General features: G+C 38.1%; 1 protein-coding gene across 1 annotated transcript in view; it reads right to left on the bottom strand.

Moving 5' to 3' along the window:
• Fbn2 (fibrillin 2) overlaps positions 1 to 27,684 on the bottom strand; it is a 240,570-nt gene that overhangs the window by 33,463 nt on the left and 179,423 nt on the right. The window contains exons 34-49 of the mRNA XM_004631315.1: positions 24,845 to 24,970; positions 20,027 to 20,149; positions 18,739 to 18,861; positions 16,927 to 17,088; positions 16,079 to 16,147; positions 15,513 to 15,638; positions 13,793 to 13,918; positions 12,860 to 13,012; positions 10,032 to 10,100; positions 8,928 to 9,053; positions 8,640 to 8,765; positions 7,687 to 7,812; positions 5,779 to 5,895; positions 4,041 to 4,169; positions 3,387 to 3,506; positions 398 to 523 (exon numbers count right to left, since the gene is read on the bottom strand). Coding sequence (XP_004631372.1) covers positions 398 to 523; positions 3,387 to 3,506; positions 4,041 to 4,169; positions 5,779 to 5,895; positions 7,687 to 7,812; positions 8,640 to 8,765; positions 8,928 to 9,053; positions 10,032 to 10,100; positions 12,860 to 13,012; positions 13,793 to 13,918; positions 15,513 to 15,638; positions 16,079 to 16,147; positions 16,927 to 17,088; positions 18,739 to 18,861; positions 20,027 to 20,149; positions 24,845 to 24,970 — 1,947 coding nt within the window. The remainder of the gene's footprint in view (positions 1 to 397; positions 524 to 3,386; positions 3,507 to 4,040; positions 4,170 to 5,778; positions 5,896 to 7,686; positions 7,813 to 8,639; positions 8,766 to 8,927; positions 9,054 to 10,031; positions 10,101 to 12,859; positions 13,013 to 13,792; positions 13,919 to 15,512; positions 15,639 to 16,078; positions 16,148 to 16,926; positions 17,089 to 18,738; positions 18,862 to 20,026; positions 20,150 to 24,844; positions 24,971 to 27,684) is intronic.

Here is a 27,684-nt window from a genome sequence, read left to right as displayed (position 1 = left end):
TGTAGGTGGTGACAGTATCTGAGAAAACGCATTCAATGAAAAGGCTCCCATATCGAATCTTTTTTTATTGTACTAAAAGCTAACAAAATTCTTGGTAATTTTCAGTAAATGAAATCATATCAGAAACAGGTCAATATATAAGTCTGTCAGTGACAAAATGAAAATGGTGAATCAGGATAATGTTTTCCTTTAATGTAAAGTCTAAAAGCTATGAACAGTACAATAATTAAAAGCACCTTATGACTGTCCATCGCATATACATTTGAGACCTGTATTTTAAATTACGTGGTGGGTGCCCTGCTTCGGCAGCACATATGTGAAGATCACGGGGTGGTTTATCATCTAGCTTTGACATTTCTAAGGGTCAGCTCTGACAGAAAGTCAGGCCAAAGCTTACCAAAGCATCTCCGTCCATTGTCAGACAACACGAAGCCAGGAGGGCAGATGCACTGGAAGGCCCCCGGGGTGTTGGTACAGGAACCAAAAAGACAAATGTTGGGATCTTCATCACATTCATTTATATCTGCAGAAAAGGGGGAGAATTTGTTAACTCATCATGCTATTTAATATTTGAAATCAAGTATTTGTTGATATAATAGTCCACCTGCCAAGGGATATCTGGTAGAAAGCAAGGGACTGTACTACTATTAATCTACCATTGTTTCAAAAGTCAAAGATTACATCCTATTTCAGCCAATCATGTGCTAGTGAGCTCTAAGGCCATCTTCAGCAACTTGGACTTGATGCATAGGAGTGTCTGTATCTGTCCCTGCGCTACCTAACATGACTGCTCTCCTTCACTCACGCCTCTCTTCATCATCTAAAAGGGTTCGGAACCTGGAATCACCCTAATTTCTCCCTCTGGCAAATTAACCCTTATGTGCAAGCAATAGTCAGCCTTCAATTCTACTTTCTGAAGACCTTCAGCTCATCATCATTTGCCACCTGGATCACTGCAGTCACGGCTCTTGCACTTTTCAACTTTTCTCTTCATGTTGCCACTGGGTTTGCCATTCTAAGATGTATATCTGATTATCATTTGATAATCTGTGCCTATGGAATCAGGGAGGACTCTGATACAAGAGTTATCATCCCTACCCCTAGGATTTCAAGAAGGGTGTTTAAAATAAACAAGGGGATTGCACCTGTAATTTATAACCATTTTTCTATGCCAGTAGCTATTTAATGCATTATTTTAACTGAGTATCATTATATCACCTCAAACATATCAGAAGGTGAGCTTACTGCATCATCAGCCTCCAGTATGAAGTTCTGCACACATTAAATTTTCAATTTGTATGTATATGTATCCTAGTCTAAAAAAAAACTGAACATTTTATAAATGTCAGAAATAGTTTCTTCTTTTATTCACTGATAGTCATGCAACTATTTGTCATCTCTGGAAAAGAGACACAGATGGAGAGTGAGAGTTACATCATGGCTTTTCTAAAAACAAAATTGTCCCTCAGTGGCTCTGCAACACCTGCAAACCCGAGCGTAAGCTCTGGAGCTAGCCAGCCACTCAAGGCCCCTGATCAGGCCTGTGTTACTTGTATTCTCAAATAATCTCTCCATTCTCCTTCCTTCTTTGGTTCATAAAATTCTCATTCACAACTTACAGGAGACACAGAATGTCACTAATCTTTCACTGACGGACTTTCTTGAACTGCCACCCTCCCCATCACCATAATCAGTCACGGCTTGCTCTTGTGCTTCCATATCCTGGACACTTGCAGCAGTGTTGCGGGGCTTTAGAAGCATGCCTTTGCAAAGCAGGACGATCACCTCCACCACACATCTCTTCTAGTAGGCAGAGGCTATGCTCTATCTGCAGCACCTACAGGTGCAGCGTGCTCATGGTACTGCTTTCTGATGTAGGACCAATCTGTGTGCGTGTGTGCATGAACACACATGTGCGCACATCGCCATGGGCATGTCTGCATGTGTATGTGCTTTTGTCAGGGAGCATGTCATCTGTGGAAAACTTGTAGAAGAGATACCATCTGGAGGAAATACCTCTTACAGTACAGTGAACTAATTCAAAATCACTTTCCAGAGATGAAAAATAGTTGCATGACTAACAGTGAATGAAAGAAGAGACTATTTATAAAGTTTAGTGAAATGTTTACTAAATCATAGATACAGATACATCCATTCAGACAGAAGGCTGCCGAGCGTGTGTGACAGAGAAGCACATGTATTTCTGCTTCTCTCCTAATAGATATCATCCTCTGCTGCTGTCATTGTTCCATGAGGAGCAGATGACAGACACAATGAAGAATCAGGATTACATAGCAAAAAAACAAATAGTGGAAAGAGAAGATCTTAAATTTTTCATAAAGCTTACCAAGATGATTCTGATATGACTACTTATTTATTGGTTTTAAATTTTTTTTATTTTTGTAGAACTGGGGATTGAACTCAGGTCCTGGTGCTTGCCAGGGAAGTGCTACTTATTTATTGTTAAGTATTAAAACCCTGGGCAATATTATAATAACCTACACAATGGGAGAAAATCCAAAGGCCATGAATACCCATAATGTTTAATTATATGGCTTGACACATAACCAAATCCTATGAAGTAAAGGGCTTCTTACAGTTTTATCAATCTTTTGAATGTAAACATTATCTAGGTCTAGAAGGAATCTTGCCAAAGGTGATAGAAGTTTTAAAAAATGCCTATTAAAGGCAAAAAGAAAATTATTAGCAATTCCTTCACATTAGAAAAACTACCCTAAGATGCTGGTGCTTCTGGATTTCAACAAGGCTGTAAAAAATAATTTGTATAAAACTGAAATAAGGCAAACTGAAAAAAGGTCAGCCTTCATCATGTCCACCAGGCAATTTTGCGACCCACTTTTGATGTGGTTGCTATGCTCTTTTGCGCTGGAAGAATTTCAACAGAAAAACATCTGTTCTGACACATGGATTAATATATTCTGTTTTGACATGAGGCTTTCCCTGGGGATGCGGGGGGGGGGGAGTCTCAGCAGAATTGTCAAGACATTCTGCCTCACATTTCTAGGACCCTTGCACCTTTAATAATGGTTTTATAGTTGGGTGCCAAAGATTACAATTTTTGTAGACACTCTTTAAATTCAGTAGAAAGTCTCTGTTGACATTTGGAAAAAAGATTAGAATTTGATGAAAATTCCTAGACCAGCCTAAGATTTCTGTTGATGAAAAAAATCCCACATCCCTAAGATTTTTACTTATTCCATTCCACCACCATCAAATCATTTCTGATGGTTCAATAAAACAGATGTAGGCAGCTATATGTTTAATTGCTTGGGTCAGCATACTTGCAGGGGTTGGAATGCCATAAATTTCAGAGTCTGCACCAAGTATTATTACCCTGCACAGTTCGGCATGCATGTTAGTCTTACCAATGCAGTTTTCACTCTTTACTTCATATCCTGGCGGACAGATGCACCTGAAGGACCCTTCCAAATTCTGACAGGTCCCAGGGGAACAAGAGCCAGGAAGGGCAACACACTCATTAGTATCTTTAGAGAGAAATGAGAGGAAAGACAATTAAAACATGAGATGATTCTTACATAGATTTGTTTTCTGAATGCTGTCAACAAGAATTCAGGGCTGGGGATGTAGCTCGGGATACAGTGCTGACCTAGGGTGTGTTGACTGGCTTAATCCCTAGCACCACCCAATTTTCCCTCCAAAAAACCATGCATTCTGCATTTTTCTTGGGCCCACTATCTACAAGGTTACTGTGGACAAATATTCCCTGGGACACTTTTCTGATACATTGGGTAGTGCTTATTTGGCAAGTTGTTAATTTTTTATGGGTTTCTTTTGCCTACTTTTATTGAGACATGGACAACTTCAAGTTCTGCCCCAATAAAACACTGCTGATTGATACATTCCTAACTGTGGGTAATATCATATACCAACATTTCACATTATTTTCATGGTACCTTAAGATCAGATGAAATGTAAATGAGTTACTTGTGTCTGTCTGTATGGAGAGACACATGATTTCGTACTAAAAGTGACACAAAGACTACTGCTGTGATTCTTACCTATACAGTTTTTGCCGTCTGGAGTAAGTTCATAGCCTTCATTACATAAACACTTGAAGGATCCAATTTCATTAAAGCATCGTCCATTCCTGCACACCTGACCGAAAAAGGAGCTGCACTCATCTATGTCTGTAAGTGAAGGGGAGGCAGCCTTTCAGAGACTCCTACAGTGCATCACTGTACAAACTGAAGCTGCAAATCACAGTTATAAAACTCTACAATTCCTCATCAGCACAGAGGAAAAGGGCACACGGAAGACTAGCATAACTCCTAACTTAGAAAAGATCCCTACTGTATTTCGACCTCAAGGTATTTTTTTTACATTAATATAACTCTTGGATTTATAAGCAGTTAAAAGTTGGAGGCTGCTGGTATTTGGTATCTAGCATCACAAGAACAAAAACCAAACTGGTATGCAGAGTGAGAAACACTTCAGCACTGCAGATGTGCACGTAATTTATGGAAAAAGGACAGTAAGGGTTAGGTTAAGTTTTAAATTGATCATATGTGAGCATTTTCCTGGGTTGTCTACTTTGAGTCTGAGAAACTTTAGTCAAGACAGTTGAACAAGGCTGACAAGGTAGCTCAGCGGATTAAACACCCGCTTGAGCAAGCGCAGGGACCAGGGTTCAACTGCCAGCACCACATACCACTCTGGCCCTGCCCCCAGGTGCATCGAGCTGGCCACTGAGACTGGGTGTGGTTGCATACACCTGTAATCCCAGCACTTGGGAGGCTGAAAACAGCAGGATCACTATGAGTCTGAGCTGCATAGTAAGACCCTATACCAAATACATAAAAAAAAAGTTGAATAAAATGTTCACTTAGCCACAATTTTTTCATAACTACAAAATTCTGAAAAATAAAGAAAACCAACAGGAACAAATGGCAGTTTAAAGCAGGAGGTACAACTAAGGTGTGATGATCCCCCAGTGGTCAAAAGCCTGAATTACTTCGTGTGCCTCACCAAGGCTTGCTCCTGGCAAGTGGGCAATAAAGAGCACATGTCTGCTGTTATTTTTAGCATTTCTTCCATCCGCATCAGGAACCACTCCCACTCACTACTACTTCCCATGTCCAGTTCGTATGCTAGCCTGGGCCAAGGGCTGAAATCCTGTCTGATGACCAGAACAGACTGCTGAGCTGCTGGGGAGGCCCAGCCACTTGCAAGATTTTTGTGGTAAAAAGCACCCGGGCTTCAAAAGCAGGGCAAAAGTGCATTGATTAATTCATTCACTCATTCACTGGTACCAGAGATCAAATTCAGGACTGTACTTGCCAGGCAGGCACTTAAGCCGCTAAACTCTCTCCTTGGTGGGAAGGTAAATTTTAAAACACAGCATGTCAGTAAGTAGAAGGTTGCCGGTATTTGGATGCAAAAAAAGAAGGACTTCTATAAAATATTTGTGACAACACTGAAACAATTAAAAGTCTAACCTTGAATTTACTTAAAAATAAGCAAAACAATAAATCGGCCCCAATATGTAATTACCTAGATCTTTTTTTCTGGATTGACTAGTTCATCCATAAAAATGCTCAAAACTGTGTGCTGCCCTATGATTGCTTAGGCCAATAAATGGCTTTAGTTAACTAGAAATTAGTGAATGACATGACACACTTTTGGGTATATATTTCTAATTTTAATAGAAATTATTTTCATTCTTTGGTTTTATGTTTTATTGACCTGTACTACGAGGAAAAGAAATAGAAGCCAGATGGGACTGCTGGAAGCACTTACCAAGGCAATCGTTGTTATGGGTAAGTTCAAATCCTGGGTAGCACAGACAGTTGTAGGATCCCACGGTGTTTTTACAAGTCCCGTTCCCACAAGGATGCCGCTCACACTCATCCACATCTACAAAGAAAGGAATTTAATGTGTGACTAGAAAAAAAGTTATTCAACTTTTCTATTTTTGCTAACTACTAAATTACTTAGGTTTTTCCAGCATCATGCTAGGGACGCATATTTATTTGAGGAAGATAAATCTGTGGTACAGAAAATTAAGAATAACAAAGTCATAAAAATATAGCTTAATGATGTATAGGCCCTTGGAGTGTACCTAAGTAGCCTAAGCAAGACCCTTTAGTTAGGAGGAGATATTTTAATTAACATTTTGCTCATTAATTATAAGTAAAGTTGTCTTTTGAAGTATTAAAGCAACTTATTCTACTAAGAATTGCAAAAGCTTGTGGTGGAATCCTGATTAGAATTTAGTTTGAACTCAGTATTACTAGCCTACTTGCCTCCCTGCCAAAAGAAGCAAGAAAATATTTAGAAATGAAGCATGGTCCACATGCCTAGAATCCCAGAATTTAGGGCTGCTGAGGTAGGAGGATTTCAAGTGCAAGCCAAGCCCAGGGAACTTAGCAAGGCTGAACTCAAAATAAAAAATAAAATTGGCTAAGGGTGTAGCTCATTACAACGGTCCTGGGTTCAATTTCTGATATCCCAAAGCAAACAAAACTTAGAAAGTTCAAGCATTGCATCAGAGCAGGTTCCATGGGTAGGAATCCCAGTCTGCTGAGACTTCCATGGGAAGGAAGAAGAAAGGCTCTTTTTTTCAGGAAGGAAGTGCTGGGTAGGAGTTGGACAGACATATACATGGAAGAATTGTTCAGAAGAGGGAAATACTTTTCCCATGTGAACTTTTGAATTTTAAATCTCATTTTTTTTTTTTTTTGGCACAATCATTCTCTGGGAGTGTAGAATGGAGAAGAATGCACAACTATTCTCAGAAAGTCCTTGTAATAGGTCCAGTGTTGGAATATTTTCAGACAAACAGAGCATTTTGCCTATCTCTATGGGAACAATCTAGGGGCTGGGGCTGGGGTCTTAGGTGATAATGGAGCCCAGACACCCCCTAGGTGTTCCTTGTAGCACAGAGATACCATGAAGGAAACGAAGCCCACAACAAGCAACTTTGAGTTTGATATTCATCTGGACAGTATTTTGAATACCAAAAGTAACTGAACAGCTCTGGGTTTTTCTATATGGAAAACATACTATTACAAAGAGCCAAGTTTTAAACTCAATTTTGTTCTTTCAAGTGCAGAGCACACAGGGAGGATGCTGGGCCGCAGCTGAGCCAGCCGCTGACATCAGTCCTGGCTTCTAAAAACTTGTTAATTATCAGCTCAGCAAGTGTTAGCTGTACACTATCATCACTTAAGTAACCATTCTGCTAGCTACTGGGAGTTCCTGAATGATTTTCTGTTGGCTTCCATAATTATTTCAAGAGATAAAATACAAAAGATGCAGGCAAATTCCAAAGTATTCGGTAATCTGTGCACAAAGATGGCTTACCCATGCGCATGGGTAAAAATATCTTTTAAAAATACTGTCACTCTTACTGTGCTCCCCTGCATTCCAAAATGCTGTCCTGAGGGGAACACGCAGAGAGGAAAAGGACAGCTGGCCTTGGGGTGAATTTCTCAGACTGCACGTCACAAAACAGGGACATCTTCTAGGGAAAAAGGCCAAGAGCCTGCGTCGAGGAACACACTGCCCTGTCTGCCTTTGCTCACAAACTCTGCCTAGACAGTTGAACCTGGCACAGACGAGGTAGCTCCTGATGCCATGTGATGCCCCCATGGCAGCTCTCCTCCAGTCTTGTTCCTGTTTCCCCCCAAAACTGCGTGTCCTCACCCATGCACATGGTCTGGTCCTGAGACGCCTTGAAGCCATTGTGGCAGACGCACTGGTAACTTCCCTGCAAGTCAACACACAGGCCATGACTGCAAACGTTAGGAATTTCCAAACATTCGTTTCGATCTTGAAAAAAAAGAAATAAAACACATGTTAGACATATCTGATTTTTATTAAGATCCTTTCATTTTTCACAGATGAATTTCTCTAACCTGCTATTAATTATTACAGACAGGCTGAAAATGAACCATAACAATAGCAAAATCAAAATAAGCAAGACTTTCAAGTATCCTTTTTTTAATCATGTAACTTTTCAGGCTGATTCATATCTCAAGGATACTATTTTATCCTAGGGAAATCTACTGAAAGAATTTCTTTGTTTATTTATATCTTTATATCTTATAAAAATAAATTTATAAATTTATTCATATTGTACTATTATATTTTTAATGTCTTTGGTACAGGGTCTCACTACACAGCTCTGACTCATAGTGATCCTCCTGTTTGCAGCCTCCCTAGTGCTGGGATTATAGGCTTGTGCCACCCTGCTCAGACCTGGTCTCCGGCTCAGTGTGTCCCGGGGGGGGGGAGGGTGGGCATGGCATGCAGTGTTGGGATCAAACCTAGGTCCCTGTGTTTGCCTAAGTCTTAGTCTGCTGAGCTATCTCGCTGGCTCAACAAAAATAATTTCTTTTCTTAACAAAGTAATTTACATTGAAATAAGCCCATTATAAATGAAGAGAGTGAAACTGAAAATCTTTTTTTTTTTTTGGCAGAACCAGAGATTGAACTCAGGCCCCTGCACTTGCCAGGGAAGCGCTTATTCCACTGACCCATCTCCCAGGCCCGAGAAAAATCTTTTGAAAATCACTCGTGAAGGCCTTTTTGATAGGGAAGCACGGGCCTCTTTTAGGGTAGGAAATCTAATGAAGCCATGCTCAGCTGTTTCTTACCCACACAGGCTCCGTTGGGGGAAAGCTTGAAGCCCGCAGCACATTCACAGCGGTAGCTGCCCGGGCTGTTGATGCAGTCCGCGTTGCGCTGGCAGAGATTCTCGCCATTGCTGCACTCGTCAATGTCTGAAAAAGCAGAGTTTCCCTCATTGCTTCAGGACCACACGCGTGTCAACACTGCGATGACCACATTTTAACAGCAGAAGGATTGCAAACACTTGGGAAACTACCTAGAAAGCATTTTTGTGTACCAAACTATGCAAGAGGGACATCATTTAGCCAGATTACCTTCACAGACCAACAGTAGGTCATTGTAACTGAATCCTGTAGGGCATTCACAGCGGAAGCTGCCGATCTGGTTAATGCACACACCATTTGCACAAATGCCTGGAATCTCCTTGCATTCATCAATGTCTGAAATTGAGCAGATTTGGTAAAATGGATGTGGTTCTGCTTAATGTATTTACCATTCAACCTCAAATAATGCCATGTGGATCCAGGAATGAGAAAACATATTCAACGTCACAATAATCAAATATATACCAGCGTGAATGGTTTTGTGGTTTATGAGAACACAGAGACCATAAAATACATTAGTTCTTCTAACCAGCAATGGAAAGAATTGAAGTGTATGGCAAAACGTACCAAGTGTTCTTAGTGTCAGTGTGACAAGTAAACTCCTTGCAGAATCAAGCTCCTTCTCAAGCTTCTCAAGTACGTCAGGTCATCTTAATTGATGCTATTCATCTGATACTTACGTTACCTTAAATGTATGGATTTTGTTACATACACACATAGTGGTAAATTAGCTTACTGTTCAATAGAGACTTAAATTGCTTTTGAGAAAGAAAAGTGAGGAACAGAAAGAAAGACTTTATGTGAATAGTAATTCTGCAAATTCATAATTAGACCAATAAAAAGTATACTAAAATCCTAAATATATACTTAGTACTTCTGAAACAGGAACTAAAGGTTAAAAGAAGGTGAATTACTGAGTCATATAATACAGTGTGTATAACAGGAAAACTGAAGTATTTGTATGGTGTTCAGGAAGCCCTGAAGTTGTCATGTAGTTGTCATAACTTCATCACCTGACTATGCTGATGGAATAACACCACTGGTTAGAATCCAAGAACATTATTTTTCTTTTGAGTAATTAGATTAGATTAGGATCCAGATCGTCATATTTTGCAGTACTCTCACTCAGGTACTAACCAAGCCTGCCCCTGCTTAGCTTCCGAGATCAGACAACATGAGATGTGTTCAGGGTGGTGTGGCTGTAGACAGTGGCACTCGTAAATTAAAAATCATGAATAAATTCTTACACTGCCTCCAACACACACACACACACACACACACACACACACACACACACAATTTGGGAAAACTCACCAACAGCTTTTCCTGTGTGAATGTCAAAGGTGAATCCAGGAATATTTCCACATATGTTTTTAAAGTCAGCTTTAAAACATAAACAGAACAACGCATTTTTAACATTCTCACTCACAGAAACATTTTACAAGGCACAACTTTCACAAATATTTTTTTTTATCATTCTCAACCTGACATTTCAATTTCTATGATAGTCATTTGACAACAATGCCTGTTACTGTAAAAACAGTAACAGTTATTGTAGATGTAAAAAAGTGGGAGTTGGTTAACCAACTTTCCAGACCCTTTTCTGTCTCTCTTAGAAGTTTTCTTTTTGTCCATAAACTCTTCATAGTCTTAAAAAAAGGAGATACAAGCATTCTTTACCACTGCTATTTATATCAATTTTTACTACTCTATTAGATGGTAAATCATTACAAAATTCAAAACATTTACTTAGGTATTTAAATTGTTTTCTTACACAGCAATTTAAAAAATGACCCAGTTTACATAGATTAAAAAAAGATCAGCACATGAATTGAAAAACAGTCTATGATTGCACAAGGATACAGACGTGCAAAATTATTTTGTAGTAGAGAAACAGGTTACCAGTGAAGAATGAATGAGACGCAAATTGTGTTCCTTTTTTTTTTTTGGCGGAACTGGGGATTGAACTCAGGCCCTTGTGCTTGCCAGGCAAGCGCTTATTCTACTGAGCCATCTCCCCGGTTCTAAATCTTGTTCCTTTTTAAAGAAACCATAAATGTGTATTTGTATTTGTTGAAATGTGAAATTTGAGTGACAAAAAACAATTAATTGTGAGACAAAAGAGGCTATAAGTTATTCCTACACACAATTTATCAAATCAATACATGTTTCAAAGAATACCCAATTAATGAAGCAAACTCCTTCTGATACCCACTGTTACATAAACAAGTCAAAGTCCTAAAAAGAGTATTAGGCAAAATTTGCAATACATATTTATATTTCCAAGATCTGGGCAGAGATTTTTATAGATTGTATCTAGTAATATACACTGAGAACCAATTTAATGATTTTTAATTTCCTAGTAATATGAAATTAGAATTTATATTTAATGTTATAATTATCATTATTATAACCACATGAATTTTTCACTATTTTCCATGTTTTACAGATGAGAAAATAGTTGCAGAAAAGATAGATTTTTTTTACAAAAGGTCACACAAAAAGTTGTAGACCTTGGGTTAAATATAGACTTATTTCTCAAACCTAAGTTTTTCTTGTTCTTTCTCAAAGAAAAGTAGTATTTTACTTCCCCAAACCAGTGATCTTAATTTCTAATTACTTAGTTTTGTTATATTTTTAATTAAGTTTATCAGTACATTTTTAGATATACATAATGACCATATTCATCATAGGGAATTTGTACCATACATAATATATTTTGAGTCCTCTTTTTTTTCAATCCCCTCCACTCCCTTCAACCCATCTTTCTCTTATTTACAAAGCTTTTTTCATTTTATCCTTTTTTAAAATTGTTTTCTCCCCTTTCCTTCTTTCCCCCCTTCTCCACTCTAGTTCCTCTTTCCTTTTGAATACTTTTTTTCATTTCACAGTATCTATTGTGCATTTTGGTCCTTGTTCACTCTTTCAGTTCTTCACATTAGAGAGACAATCCGTTGTTTATATGTGTGTCTGATTTACTTCACTTAAAAAAAAGTATGGTCTCAAGGTGCTTCTGTTTACCGAGAAATACCTCATGGTTATCTTTTATGGCCAAGTAACACTCTATTACATAAATATTATATAGAATTATATAAATATATTGATTATAAATTACATAAATATTATATAACACCCCCACATCTTTATCCATTCATCAGGTGATGGGCATTTGGGCTATTTCCAAGATTTAGCTATTGAAATCTGTGCTGCTATAAACATGGGTGCACACCTATCAGTGTTATATGATGCTTTTAATTCTTCCGGGAAGATACCCAGAAGATAAGAATTGTACAACTTTTCTAATTTTATGGAACTTACTGTGGCAAAATGGAGCTGAGGGAAATCCACTTGACTACTGAATCTGAGCCACTTTGCAAAAGACTCATGTCACTTCAACAACTTAAATTTATTTCATCATCACTTTAAATGATACACTTAAAAGTATGCTACACAAGCAATATTTGGTAGCAAATGTATAATCACTATTTCTTACTTGTCCCACTGATTCAACTCACATTTATAGGTGTTAAACGTTACTACTCTAAAGACCACAAGAGAACCTGAATGGGTAACCATTTTAAGCCAAGTAGTTTTTAAGCCAAGTATTTTCTTTCAAAAAATGCATGTAAGACAAATACTATCATGTAAAGACAAGCTCATATTTTTAAGAACTTCATTTAAGTCAGAGTCAAAAAGTATAACACTGTGAAAAACCATATAAAATTTTGTTCATCAAATACATTTTTCCATATTTTTTCAAAACTGAATTAAAAAAGATAATGAACTTGATGGCTTTTAAATTATTTATTAAAATGTACTTTCAGTGACACATAATAGATGCTCATTAAGCACTTATTCAATGAATAAATCAGTACAAGACTGTATAAGGTAAGAGTTTAAACGGACCAATGCTAAAAACTAACGCTTGTAGAAATGGAGTCTTTTCAGGATGTGAAGGAGTCATCACTCATCTGAGAAATTAGATTTGAAGGGGGCCACTTGGGAACCGAGTTTAGACCACGCCCACATATTTTCAGAACTGAGCTTCTCTGGCTTGGGAAGCTTGCCCTCGTCCTCCACAGCTATGCACATGCAGGCACTGCCATCTTGGCCTCCGGCAGCAGCGCCAGCTGCACGCTTACCTGTCCCTGGCGTTGGGCACGGTTCACACGGCTTGTTCCACGCTTTGCCCACATTGTACGTGCAGCAGCACATCCTCTTCGTCACGTTAAAAGGCAACTCATTCTCACACGTGGTTCCATTATAGCTTCGGTAACAAAAGCTTTTCCTCATATCTACATGAAGAAACAAACCAGCGTGGGATCAGCAGTTGTGGCTGGGCTCACTCACCTGTGCACATCACGCTTCCGTCAGTAGTAACTGAAAAAGCTCCTGCGCATTCACAGACATCTTAAAGAAATTCTGTAAGCTGGTAAATAATTTTGAGATTAACATCTCTCCTATTTCTAGATAGAAATTTTCATTCATAATTTTATAGGGTGATAATTTATATACATTCATTTCTCTACTTAAAAACCATTTAACAAGTAGTAATTTTACATACTCTTATTTTAAATTTACATACATGGAGAATTAAAATTATTTAAGAATATAAAACTGGTGGCAATTTTTTCTATAGATGTTAAAAAATATAACTATAAAAGCCAAAAGTCAAAGAATTTAAAAGTAAAAAGGACAAGGAAAAAAACCTAAGGTTTATTGAAAGCAAGCTTTAATGTTCAATTATTTGTCCAATCTTCCACAACTTTATCTGTTAATGTGATTAACAGAGTTGATGAAAACAATATGTACTATAACAACCACTGTTAAGTTGCTATTCTTGTTTTGAAAATCTATACCATATGTATTGTTACATATTTGTCTTTGTTTTATTCTTCAAAATAAAATTTAAAAAGAATATGACACACATTCAATAGCTGATGAGACTCTGTGACTCTTCATTCATGAAGATTTAATTCCCAAACTTTCTGCGCAATAGCTCTGAGACAGAATTGCCTCATTTGTGAAGTCAACAACAGTGCCCTCCTCAGTGACTGTCAGTGGCCTCTACTCACCCATGCAGTTGTGACCACCGTTGACCTGCATGTACTCAGGCGGGCAAATGCAGGTGTAGTTTCCTAGGGTGTTATAGCAGGTCCCAGGCCCACACACACCAGGATGTGCAAAACATTCATCAATATCTACAGTAACAAGAATGTCTATGCATTAATGGAGGTATTTTTGTGGGTCTGTTATTTAGATTATTGAACAAAGCATAGGCATTCCTCATTTATAGAAAACTCAAAAAATAAAGAAAATATCCCATGATATGCATTTATATGACACAATTTGTCTTTCTTCAAAAGAAAAGTCCCCAATATTAAAAAAAAAACTCATAGAAAGAAATTATTCTAAAGTAGCAAAAATAATTGTTTTTAAAGTAAAATTGAGGGCTGGAGAGATGGCTCAGTGGTCTAAAGCACCTACTTGGAACAAGCTTGGCAAAGCACAGGAACCGCGGTTCGATCCTCCAGCACCACATGCCAGCCAGCCGCGCCCCCTGGTGGGCTGAGCTGGCCACACACACACACACACACACACACACAAAATAAATGTTAAAAAAAATTTAAAAAAAAATAAAGTAAAATTGATAAGAACAGATACTACACTTGATCTTAGCCAAACTACTTTCTCCTAATTCAATGAGAAGAAAGATTTGTACTAATAGTGGTTGGAAAGGATATCATGTCTGCATCTTGTACTATGAATAATCACTATGAAGACAATAATATGCAATGTATTAATTATTGTAACTGTCCTATTAATCAGTTTTGAAAATGTATCATTGCTATTTGTTTCTCAATAAAATTAATAAAAAAGTAGAATTTAAGACCCTCATTTCTCTTACATTATCTAATCTAAGGTTTAAGCTAAAGGTTGATTCTGACAGCCTTTACTTTTGCAGTTCCATTCAAATCAATATCGCTTCAGGGAATCTAGAACCTGGGTAGCTACTTATTGTTTTCTTTATTAAGTCACAGTTCTTCCAGATGAATTTATTTATTACATTCCTATTTCAGAAGGCTGAAAATGTTGTTTAGTTGTTCTTTGTAAGAAGCAGTTGTTCATTCACAAATAAACTGACATTCTACTGCAAAACAGAATGTGTAGTGATGGAGAACAGTAAGAAATGAACCTCGAGGAGCCCCACCACAGCCTCCACCACAACATAGTGGGGAGACAAGCTCCTGACAAGGGCAGTCACAGGGTCAGGTGGTAAGCGACAAGAGAAGCAAAAGGGATTTATCCTATCTTTTTTTTTTTTTTCCCTTTGTCTTTTTGAGACAGCGTCTCACTATGCAATTCAGGCTGGCCTTGAACTCACATTGTAGCCCAGGCTGGCCTGGAACTTGTAGCAATCTTTCTGCCTCAGCCTCCCGAGTGCTGGAATTACAGGCATGTACCATCACAGCTGGCTTAATTTGTCCAATCTTTGAACTTGATATTATGTCCAACAGTATCAGAATGGAACAATATTAACTTAATAGTCAAGCTTACCTCCAGCTACGTTTCCTACACAAAATATAATTCTCATCAATATGTATACTACTAACTTCTTGTATGCTTTCACACTGCTCCATCTCACCCACTTGTATCTCATCACCTCAGAAATGCAGTAACAGATTATAACAAGCAAGCCCCAGTTTAATCTATCATCGATCAACAGCAACACTGATATGAAAATGAAAGAGCAGTTCTGACAGTTACATGAGCAGCAAGCTCAAGCCGCCTCACCTTCACAGATGCGGGTTTCCTCGCTGAGGTAGTAGCCTTGCGGGCACTCACACTGGAAGCTCCCGAAGGTGTTGATACAGTTTCCACCCTGGCAGAGACCTGGCAACTCCTGGCACTCATCAATGTCTACAAAGGGAAAGACAGTTCATAGCCCCACGCACCATTGTGAGAGGCGAGTTAAGGTCAGAGCCTTGTGAGCTCAGAAGGCCCCCAGGTATGAAGGCATCCAAACAGCTGAGCTGTGGTGGTGGGTTTATTCAGACCTTCAGCTTTCTCCGCTTTGCCACAGAACTTCGCCATTTCCCAAGAACACTGATAAAAGCAAATTGGAGACTATGCGGAAGGAGAATTATTCTGCAGAACAAGCAGATATTGGATCCTGCCAATGTATCATCTACTTTTGTCATTCTTCATACAAGTAGGTATGTCACATCCTAGCAAATGATAGCCCATCTTCCATACTTCTAAGTCTTCTTGGTGGTACTGCCCCACACCTACTTTCATACCTCCCTTCCCTAAAATAAACTCTTTACTTAGGCCTAGGCAACAAGGGGTGATAAGCTCACCTTCTAAGATGATGGTGATGGGGTTAGGTCGAAAGCCTTCACCCCCAGGACACAGGGTGTAGTATTCAGCTGCAGAAGAATGAAGAAGAGGTTTTATGTTGGGGTCCAAATGGCTGAGGCTGTGCACAAGCACTCAGAAACTGAGAGAATCACAACACACCTCCTCCTGGAGGCATCTGGATTTCCCCACTGTCCTCTCAAATTCACTTGCATATTACATTTTACTTGAAAAAAGATAATTTGTTCCTAAATGCTATACACAGTGAAACAGAAAAAGCCATTTGTTTTCAAAGGGAAAGTTCACGGATAATCGTATCACAACTTTCTTTGACAGGAAACAAAGACCGAATGACTTTGTAGTATACATATTTGGGTACACATGCACACAGAAATACATGTTTCAATTTAAGGTATTCTGGGGCCGGGCAGATGGCTCAGTGGAATAAGCGCTTCTCTGGTATGCACAAGGGCCTGAGTTCAATCCCCAGTTTCGCAAAAAAAAAAAAAAAAAAAAAAAAAAAATGAAGTTCAATTATTCTATGACAGACTTCAGTAATATAAGCCACCTATGAACCTCAACTAATCATGTCTGAGAAGAACCAGGAGTAGGCTTCATCTTTGATATTGTGAGGAACGTGCTTAAACACTCTACTTTCAAACATACGAAAAATAAGGAGGAAATCAAATTCCTTTTATAAAAAACACTGCTGGGCTGATTTCACATAATAATCAGAATAGTCTAAATTCCATCTCCCACTCCTTGCTCTGCTCCCAGCCCTCAGTAAAGTGGCAACTTGCTTTTAGATCCCAATGTTTGTTCCCTTCTGTGTCTTTGGCCACATACTTACTGCTATTGACAGGGGGGCAGGTCTCACAGGGGTTTCCCCAGGCCTTCCCCAGAGAGCAGCAGCAGGAGGAACGACTCACGCCCACCCCAATCTCAGTGTTGCAGGAGAGACTTCCATCCCCTCGAGGACCAAACTTCAGGTAGCAGTTGCCCACACGGTTGTCTGCAAAGCAACAAAGGACCTTAAAATTGCTCTTGCTATCATGAGAACTTCTTAAGGGAAAGATATGCAAAGAATGCACTTCAAATTTTGCATATTAATATGGAAGGTTCATTTATGTCAGTCTTTACCACAAACAACCTCTTTAAACCTTTTCCAAATGGAATCATGAGAGCTGGCGAGATAGCTCAGTGGAATAAGCACCTGCTTAAGCAAGTACAGGGACTGGGGTTTGATCCCCAGCACCACGTGCTGTGCCAGCCCTGCCCCTAATGCATGCTGAGCCAGCCACGGTGAATGGTATGGTGGCACATAGCTGTGATCCCAGAGCTGGGGAGGCTGAGACAGGAAGATCACTATGAGTCCGCACTGTGTAGGGAGACCCTTTACCAAATACATAAAAATAATAAAAACAAAACAAAAAAATCAAAATGGAATCATATACAGTAAATTATGACAAATTTTCCAGTATTTAATAATCTATATAGAGTGCACTCCCATATACTTCTGGCATAAACAAGAATTCTCATTTGGGACTTTCTGAACCTTTCAATAGTATTAACAAAAGAAATTTCTGTATAATGATCTTTACGAATGATAGAGACAGAGCTGTGATAAATTAACTTAAAACTATGTGTCACATAAAGAAACTGGATATCCCATCTCTCCTTTCCTTCCCAACATCTCCATCTCCTCATAGTTTCATTTCCGTTCCAGACTGAGCCTTGCAGGATTGGAGAAAGACAATATGTGAGAAATTTAGACTTCTTGCCTTACAGAATAAATGAATCACACTTTCTCTTGTTTCTATGGTTACCACCTAGCTGGCAGAGTGTGATATTCTTTTTTTTTCTTTTCTGAGAGTGCTCTAATTTATAATTTTTTCATATCTTCTCTGAATTTTATTTTTATTTTTAAAATTTATTTATTTATTTATTTATTTATTTATTTATTTATTTATTTGGTACAGGGTCTCACTATGCAGGCGCAGCATGCCCAGGGTTCTGGGGCTAGCACTGCATGCAGAACCAACACTCAAACTCGGGTGCCTATGCTTGCCAGGAAGGTGCTTAGACTGCTGAGCTGTCTCCCCAACCCTCCTTTGAATTTTAGACCTTGCAATCAACTGTCTATTTGATTTTTTTCTCTTAATTTATCTAATAGCTATTTCAAAGTTAATAAGTCTAAAAAGGAGACTTTTGCTACTGTTTCTTTCACATACAAAATCTTCTCTATCTCCCCTCCCCCCATTTTTGGCATTTTCAATAAATAATTGTGTTCATTTTTCTCACTGCAGAGACTCAAAATCTCCATGTCATCTTTGATTTCTATTATTTCTTATCCAGTCCAGTCTATCAATTCCTCCTTCAAGATATATCTGCAATCCTACTAGTCACCCTCTACCACTACATCTTGAACTCCAGACTCTGATCCCTTCACCTGGGCTATGCGAATGGTCCTCTAACTAGCCCCTTTACTTGCACCCTTGACCTAGTTATCACCTACTTTCCCCTCCACAGCCACAGCAATACTTCAGAAGTATGACCTTATATTCTTTGTAAATTAACTATCAAACACACATAAACTTTATTATCTGGAGTTCAAATATTCACCTTTGTATTGCTTGGCTCATACCGTACAGCTTTTACTTACCAACACAACCCACACCAGTGGGGTTCAGCTGGAAATCGGGTGGGCAGTTACATTCATAGCGACCGGGTGTGTTAACACAAAGGCCATTGACACAGTTGATGGGATCTGCACACTCATCAATATCTGTAAGTATTTGAACACCTGCATTAGCATTTTCACTTTTTCCATGCATGCCGCTTTCCCCAAGAATTCATGGGTATTCTGCTTGTCAGCAGATTAAAGAGCATTAGGAAAGACTCACCACAATGAAAGACATCTTAGCTTCCTTTATATTTCTAAGTCAGGTTCCGTATCTAATAAGTTACAGCAATGCCATTTATGATAATGCCATTTAGTACCTTCAATAAGTAATTACTTGTTGCAAAAATTACAATCCTATTTGCTTAACTAAAAGTATGACGTGATAAAAATTTAAAAATTTTTATTTTTAAATAAAGACATCATATCACAGTAAAAAATACATTGCCATTAATGACCCTCAGAATATTCCCATCACTTTGAACACACTTATCCTACTGTTCTTGCTGCTTTCTGAAGCAGCTGCTTTTTGAGTTGTGCTCCTTTGGTTGCCCCATGGTCTGCAATTGATTCCAAGCATTTACCTTTCATGGTCATTTTGACTACGGGAAAGCGCCAGAGGTCCCATGATGCCAGATCTGATGAACAAGGTCGATGGAGACACAGAATAACATGTTCTAAGTACCCACCTCTCTGGTGGCTGGCATTCTGCCTGGTGGCAGGAGTCACTGTATTTTTAATCACACTTCCAAATGAGGACTTCTAGAATTGCTTCAGAAACTTGTAAAGAACAACGGAGCATGTGTGTTTGAAGCAAAGGGGGTATTTGAGGGTTAAATGTCAATGTATCTTTTATTGTAATAGTTTTTTAAATTTATACATTCACTATATTTTTCCATCACTATTATATGCATACATCTATAGTATAAATATGTAGCAAATACATACATACTTTATTAATTTCACACTAGATATTTAAACTCTATAAATAGATCAATGCTACAATTAAAAGTAAACATCAGAATATAATTTTGGGTCCAGGGAGATAGCTCAGTAGAACAAGCACTTGCCTGGTAATTGCAGGGTTCTGAGTTCAATCCCCGGTACCACAATACATACATATATATATATATATATATATATATTCTGTTTCAGAAAAATGCACAATCTAGTGCACAGCCTGGCGTGCAGCCATCTAAGCAGCTTTTATATGCAGCACAGAATATTCGCTTCCACTCATGCACACAGCCGAGCCCCTCACGAGCTGTACCTGTGCAGTTCCCCCCAGTTCTGTCCAGCTCGTAGCCATCATCACAGATGCAGTGAAACATTCCCGGCAAATTATTGCATGTCCCAAAGACACAAATGTTCTGGAAAGAGCATTCATCGATATCTGAAGATTAAAAAAAAAAACCATGTTCACAAAGGCATTTGAATTGTTTTTTGGCATTTAAAATTTTTAATTTAACTTAAGTGAGTTTTGCTAACTTCTGATGTTTATATGTAGTAAATATTTTATTTTTCTTTGATTAGAAAGATAAAGTAAAAATAACTACAGCTTATCTATGGAACTAAGATACAAAAATATTTTCATTGATAAAATGGATGTTTAATAGTTTAACTGTCTTGGACTATAATATACTTCAACAAGAGTTGACTTAAGGCATAAAAAATAGAAAAACTAAATGTAAGTATGTCAAAGGAATGAATGTAAAATACTAAACATAAAAACAAATTCAAAGACTCTAAAAATTAGTGCAAATATCCGATAGTTGGTAATTTAAAAATATGTAGCAATTTAAAAATATTAAAGACATCATTAAAATTAACAATACATTTTTATGTTGTAATCCCATGCCTTATCCTAAAGTCAGTTATAAAAAGAGAAAGGGTATTTTAATGCCATATGATGAAATGTTCCACTTTCTACATCTTCTTATAAATTTCATAAAGTATCTCTATTAAGACTGGGAATTCAGCTTGTGCAAATCTTTCATGAGACTTTGCTACACGTCAATTCATGTGAATTTATTGTTCTATACTCATAAAAATGAAGGCATGTTAGCCCTGCCCCCAGGGCATGCTGAGATGGCAATTGAGACTGGGCATGGTAGTGTGTCTGTAATCCCAGCTCCTGGGAGGCTGTAGACGGGCAGATCGCTGCGAGTCTGATCTAGTAGTGAGACCCTGAACACCCTGTAGACCCTTCCCTTACATACAAAAACAAAAAGAAAACAAAAAAGAAGGTGAAGGCATACCTGTGGTATGTACAGTTGGAGAAATAATCTGTATTTCTCATAAAAAGATGGGCATTTTTATACGTAAATTGTCTAACATTCCAAGAATCCAGGCCATATATGTCATTCTAGGCTAGTGATCCAACTCACCCTGGACTGCTCTCTTGAGACAGTTGTATCTTAATTCAGAAGAGGTCTTCTGCCAGTTAAAATATTTTATTTCAACCATCTCATATCTAAGGTATGATTCAAATCATGTTTAAAAGTTCAACTAATGTGCAAAGACGCCTTCCTTTTTGTCAGGAAAAATGAGAATACTCTCTAAAGAGAATAGGCAAAGATTCGCTAAGCTGGACTATAACTGAGTTGTGTTAGTTTTTAAGAAGTGAAAAATGGAAGGGCATTAGTATCTCACCAGGAATGCATTTTACTTTAAAATATACTTATTAGGAATGTTTTTCTTACTCAAAATAATATAAAGGTTGTATAAAGTAAGGTATTTTAAAAAAGTACTGTCTTACTTTTATAAAATTTCTATTCAAAAATTCAAATGATAGAGAAAATAGAGAAAAAGGAGACTACAAACTATACAGAAAATAACACAACAAAACAAAAAACTGCTCAAAAATAGTTTCCAAAATACTTTTGAAATATTAAAAAGTATAAAAAATAGTAAAAATTTATTATTTGGTTTAATGCCAAAGTTCAAATGTAATTTTAGTGTTAATGGATTCTGTATAACAAGTAAGAAAATTAACACTTGTATATTCTTCTCTTTGTCTTTGCTATTTGTATTATTTTCCTATTCTCTATGTCTGTGGCAGTTTGGGATTATTTCCAGTGTTCAGTGATAGTTCTTTAAAAAGTTTAACACTAATTTTGCTTCAACTTTCTAGTTCTCTGTTGTCTGTTTTGCCATGTTTCGTTCCTCCACACCCAAGAAAGAAGGACTTTTATGAAAAATAAAGGTATTTTCCCTTGAATTATTCTCCTGAGTGAGTCTGTGTGCTGTTCGTAATCAGGTGGGGAGCCGTCAGTCAGCGGTCTGCTCGGAGTCCTGTGTGCAGGTCTACGGTGTCTTGGTCACCAGCATTTCACAGAGCTCAAGACTCCTTTTCTAGGGGCTGGGGAGATGGCTCAGTTGAATAATCGCTTGCCTAACAAGTGCAAGAGCCTGAGTCCAATCTCTGGTTCCACAAAAACAAACAAAACAAAAAAGACTCTTTTTCTAGCTGGAGTCCTGAATTCTTTCCTCTGACCAAAACTGACAAATACAGCAAATACAGGTTTTTGTTTATAATTTGGCTCTTTTTTGTTTTGTTTTTGTACATTTAGATCTTTCTTCTGTTTCAGGACAATGCTTGTTTGCTTAATAGCTTTTTCTACCTAACTTTTTGGGCTCTCCACACTTCAGAGACACCAATTGTACTGATGCTTGTGCTCCTTTTTTGTTGTTTTTGTAGCAATTCTCTTTTGCTCACTGTGATTGTCTCAAGCCCCTTCTCCATGTAGTTATTCCACTTCCATCTGGCTCTCTTCTCCTTTTTGCTGTTTCTCTTCAATAGTTTTCTAATTTTGCTGTGTTGGTTCCAACTTTTTGTTTCCTTTGCCTCATCAATTTCCTTTATAATATTTAGTCTACTGCATTTTAATTCTGTCTTTGAAGTTGTTTCATCATTTTTTCTTATTGAGGTCATCTGTGGCTCACACTTAGTGGCAATTTGTTTTTTGCTCCTTAGGTTTTTTTCTAAAATTCTGTGTTAGTTCTTTATTTTGTCCCACATTTTTTCTTTCTGCATAGGATCCCTGTGAAGTTTCTATTATTTTCAGCTTCTTTACATACTACTGGTCTATCCCTCCAAGAGTTTCTATTCACTCTGATGCTGTTTAGGTGACAGTCTGCTGCCACCTGTCCTTCACCAGGGCACTATCTACAAGGCAGATAGGGGTAGGGATTTCATTGAAGTGCCTCCTCAGTAGCTTGACGTTTCCCAAGGTGAACAAAAGATGCATGTGGGTGGCAGCCGCACCACTGGGCTCCATGCTCTCTCCACTGAGGGACCTGGCCTTTGCTCTTTCTTCAAACAGTAGGCTAGATTGTGTATGTCTAGGAGCACCCATCCAAAGACACTCAGCTTGCCCCTGTGGAGGTCCCTTTGGTTTTATAGCCCTTGTTTTGCCAGAGAGCACTGGTTAATGGGCAACTCCATCAATATTAGTGACTTTACAGAAATTCTGAGAATTTGTGTTGGAAGTAGGTGCTGAGTGGAAAATGTGGATCAGAGGGTCAGCTTTGAGAGGCATATATTTATAATTACATGAGAAATCATCAAGGAATTAAGTTGGTAAATCCAATAAAACTATTCCAAATGAGCCAGACCTTATACAAGAGAGAAGATATAAATAAACAAAAGGAGGCCGAGCCAAAGAAGGCTGCAGAGGTCTCAAAGGTAGCTGTTCTCCCATATGGAACAGAATGTCTAAGTAAGTGTGAATGACCTGTGTGCTGTCCTCCGCTGTCCTCTCAGGTAGAGATTTCTCTCAAATGGAGTGACATAAGAGAAAACTAAAAGCGAAGATGTTTGGCATTACCTTGAGGGGGAGTCCGGGGAAAAGATCTAAAAGGGTTTGTGCTTCAGATTAAAGAAAGAATTTATAGAGAGGAAATTCTGTCTATGCATAAAAAGTCATGTTGGCAACAGTGTCTGGCTACTGTTGACCTGCTCCTTTTCCAGGTCTTTGTCAAAGTGATGGGGATGACAAAGCATATAATTCCCTCCCCACACTGACTCATGTTTTCAAAAAACATAGTGCATTCTGAACTTACTTTGTAGAAAATGGATTTGACTTTGCCCATCTACCAAGTCAACGTAGAAGCAGGGAGGCCAACAATGCCGAGTGCTGTCTTCTCCAAGGCCTACTCTTTGCCTCCTTGTCCTGGTTCAGTCCATACTGGTGGATGTATATAAGAAAATCTAATGCTCTTTCAGGCACACTGTCTCTTTAAAGCCTCTTTTGGTGGTAGGCAGAGTTAGGCTCTTCTTTAATCTTCTTGGGATGTACAACTTGTGCCTAATTTGATGTTGATGAGTGTGCATGTGATTGTGTGTGTGCTAGAATTACTTCTATTCCCTTCATTAGACTCTAGAGTATGAAGAAAGACTATAACCTGTCTTCATTTTTATCACTTAGCCTGGACTTTCTTTTTAAAAAAGTTTTCCTGTGAATCCTGAATCATGATTGATTATTTTCAACCTTTTTTCTTTCTTCATTGACACACTCTCCATAAAACATTGATGGTCCAAACAGTACATAATGTGAATTGATTTTCTAATTTTAAAGAAAATCCCAATTCTTTTCCTTGGAAAGATATCATCCGAGACACAAAGTCCCATTTTGAGGATGTGGTGTGACATCTTAACTTGAGAGTAACGTTACTATGAAGCACAGGGAAGTCCTACAACCCCTAAAGAGGGCTTCCAACCCAGACATACAACTCAAATAAAAAGGAAAATACCCAAGCATTTCTGGGAATTCAATAAATGCATGAATGGTTAGGGTAGGTAATAGAAAAGTGGAATAGCTCTACCACATGTCATTCATTTTAGTGATTAAAAAAATTTTTTTAAAAAATGAGCCAAACTTCCAACTCTTGGCCCTTGGCCAGGAAAACTTCATACAAGCTGAAAGCAGCTCTCGTCATTATTCATTCTGCAAAATAATCCATGCTTAAACGAGTGGCTTTCACATGTGGAGCACGTGCTCTTCCAAATGGAGCCTTCACAGTCCTTTTTGTGGTCTCACTGCAGTAGCTGGTGTGACCTGAAAAAGAGCTGGAGCTGGTGACCCACCTTGGCAGGACCTGCTGTCCGAGGCTGGTGTGAAGCCCATCTCACACTCGCAGCGGTATGCACCGGGGACGTTGAGGCACTGCCCATTCTCGCACAGATTTATGTTTTCTGCACACTCATCGACATCTGTGGAGGAAGCAGATCACATCTCTATTAAGCTCCAGATTCCATGGCATGTTTTCCCTTTGTTCTAAGACACTAAATCATCTTTACTGGCTTGACTCAGCGTTCATTAATGTGAACAGTTAGTTACGCACATGAACCTGCATAAGGGTACAGCTTGAAGGCAGAGCTACGCACACCCCCAAATGGAATCACGTCCTGACTAATGCAAATGTCTTTCCTATTTGCCTTAGTTCTCTTTAATACCAACGTGAAGATGCTTTACATCATTAGATATGACCAAGAAATATGAGAATCAACGTCATAATGATGTCCATTCATTTGAAAACAACTTATGCTATTGCTAGTCCAAGTACTTTCCAGCAAATTAGACAGTATGGCGATGGAAAAAATTTCTTTCATGTCATTTTGATCTTACAAAAATATTCCCATTTTTAATTTATACAAATAGGCATTCGGGACTCATAGACCTTCCAGGTGATTTATCTGATTCTATGAAGCCAAAAGGGGAGAAGGGCAGAGATCAATGCTTACTAAGGGCTGAATATTGTAAGCCAGTGACTTGCTGTGCATCTTTCATGGAGTCAGCAGTCCTTCAGGATTCTGGGGGGCAGAACTGGGCTCCAGGGCAGCCAAGGGAGCTGCACTAGTTCTGACTGCAGCTGTGTCTAACCCCAAAGCCATGCTTTTCCCCTTACGTCCCTGACATCACAGTGCTGGGAAAGCCGAGGAAGATGCAACAGCTAAGTCTTCAACATAAGAAAGCGTTAAAGCTGAATAAGTACATTTCCTTAAAGCAGCATTTTAAAATGATGAGTCTACATTTTTACATCAATAATTGAAAAATTACTCTTTTAATTATTAATTTGAAGTACATACTGAAAATCAACTAAGACACAACTATCTTATAGACTCAAGAGCACTCCCCGTTTTGTTTAGAAGATGATTTGGTCTTAGATATGCATGTAACAAGATACTATTTTATTCTCAAAGAATGAAAAATGAACAGAAGCTAAATAGTAGCAAATACTTATTATGATGTGTTTTTTAAAATCCACAAACTAGAACAGAACTTTAACCAACTGTCTCTCAGACAAAGGACTTCTATCTAGAATATATAAAGAATTAAAGAAAATCAGGCTCCCCAAAATCAAAGACCTAATCAAAATCGGTATCTGAGATAAACACATGATTCTCAGATGAAAAAAATAAAAACTACAAATAAATATACAAAAAAATGTTCAACATCATTGATCATTTGAGAGAAGCATTTTAAAATAGCAATGAGATTCCATCTCACCCAAGAAAGAATGGCTATCAAGAAATTGACCAACAATAAATGCTAGAGGGCCTTTGGGGAAAAAGGAATCCTTTTTCACTATTGGTGGGAATATAGGCTTGTACAGCTGTTATGAAATTAGTGTGGATAACCCTCAAAAAACTAGGATTAGAGGTACCATTTGATTCAACTACCCCTCTGTTGGGTATTTTTCCAAAAGAAATGAAAACATCATACTACAGTGATATATGTGCACCCATGTTTATAACAGCATAATTTATCATAACTAAATCGGGAAACAACTCAAATGCCCATCACCTGAGGAATGGAAAAAAGAGATGTGGCATTTTTACACAATGAAATATGAATCAGCTATAAAGAAAGATAAGCTCCAGACTTTTATAGGTAAATGGACACAACTAGAGGTTATACTCATAAGTGAAAGAAATCAGACCCTCATGTGTAAACATTGTATTTATTTTCCTAGAGTAAGAATCTGAAAGAGTAACTAAAATCTGAAAGGTACAATAGGTACTGTGAAAGGGAAAGAAACTGTTCAAAAGGAAAGAAAAACTGGGATAAGGGAAAGGAGAAAAGAAAGAAGGAAGTGAAATACACACACACACACACACACACACACACACATGATAGCAAAGAGAATTATACTACTAATTTCGATTGCTTTATTGAAAAGAACAGTTGATACTTAATTGTTTTGAACAATTTTACATGCCTATATCTGGTAATATGAACAACTACTTTGAAGATAACAATATACAATATAACAACCACTGCTGATTTCCTATTATCTTGTTTTTTTCTTTTTTTGTATTGTTTAGGGAAGGATCTATAGGGTGTTCAGGGTCTCATTATTAGATTGGACTCGTAGTGATCCGCCTATTTACAGCCTCCCAAGAGCTGGGATTACAGGTGCGTGCCACCATGTCCAGTTTCAATTGTCATCTCAGCATGCCCCATGGGCAGGGCCAGCACAGCAGACCCAGGGATCGAACCCCAGGCACCTGTGCTTGCTTGCAGGTGCTTTAATCTGCTGAGCTATTTGGCCGGCCCAGATTTCCTATTATCTTCTTTAGAAATTCTATGTAGTTTCTTTCCATTTCTTTCCTTTCCTTCCTTCTTTTATTTTGGTCTGGCCCAGGAACTGAACTCCAGACCTTGCATTTGCCAGGCAGTCACTTATGCTGCTGAGCTATATCCCTAGACCTTCTGTATACTTTTTTAATGCTTTAAAAAAACATTTTGTTCTCTTCAAAATAAAAAAAGAAAGACTGCATGCCCTATGTAAAAAAGCAGAAAAGCCTTCCTATATCCATTTAATGATAGTAAAAAAAGAAGTGGTATTTTTATAACTATGCTTATTTTAAAATGAGAGAACTAAGGCCAGACAGGTTAAGCAACTTCCTTAGGATTTTTTTTT

The sequence above is a fragment of the Octodon degus genome, unplaced genomic scaffold (genome assembly GCF_000260255.1).
Source record: "Octodon degus isolate 3935 unplaced genomic scaffold, OctDeg1.0 scaffold00040, whole genome shotgun sequence".
NCBI lineage: Eukaryota > Metazoa > Chordata > Mammalia > Rodentia > Octodontidae > Octodon > Octodon degus.
Note: the sequence above shows the minus strand (reverse complement) of the source record. Positions and strands in the feature narration are given on the sequence as shown.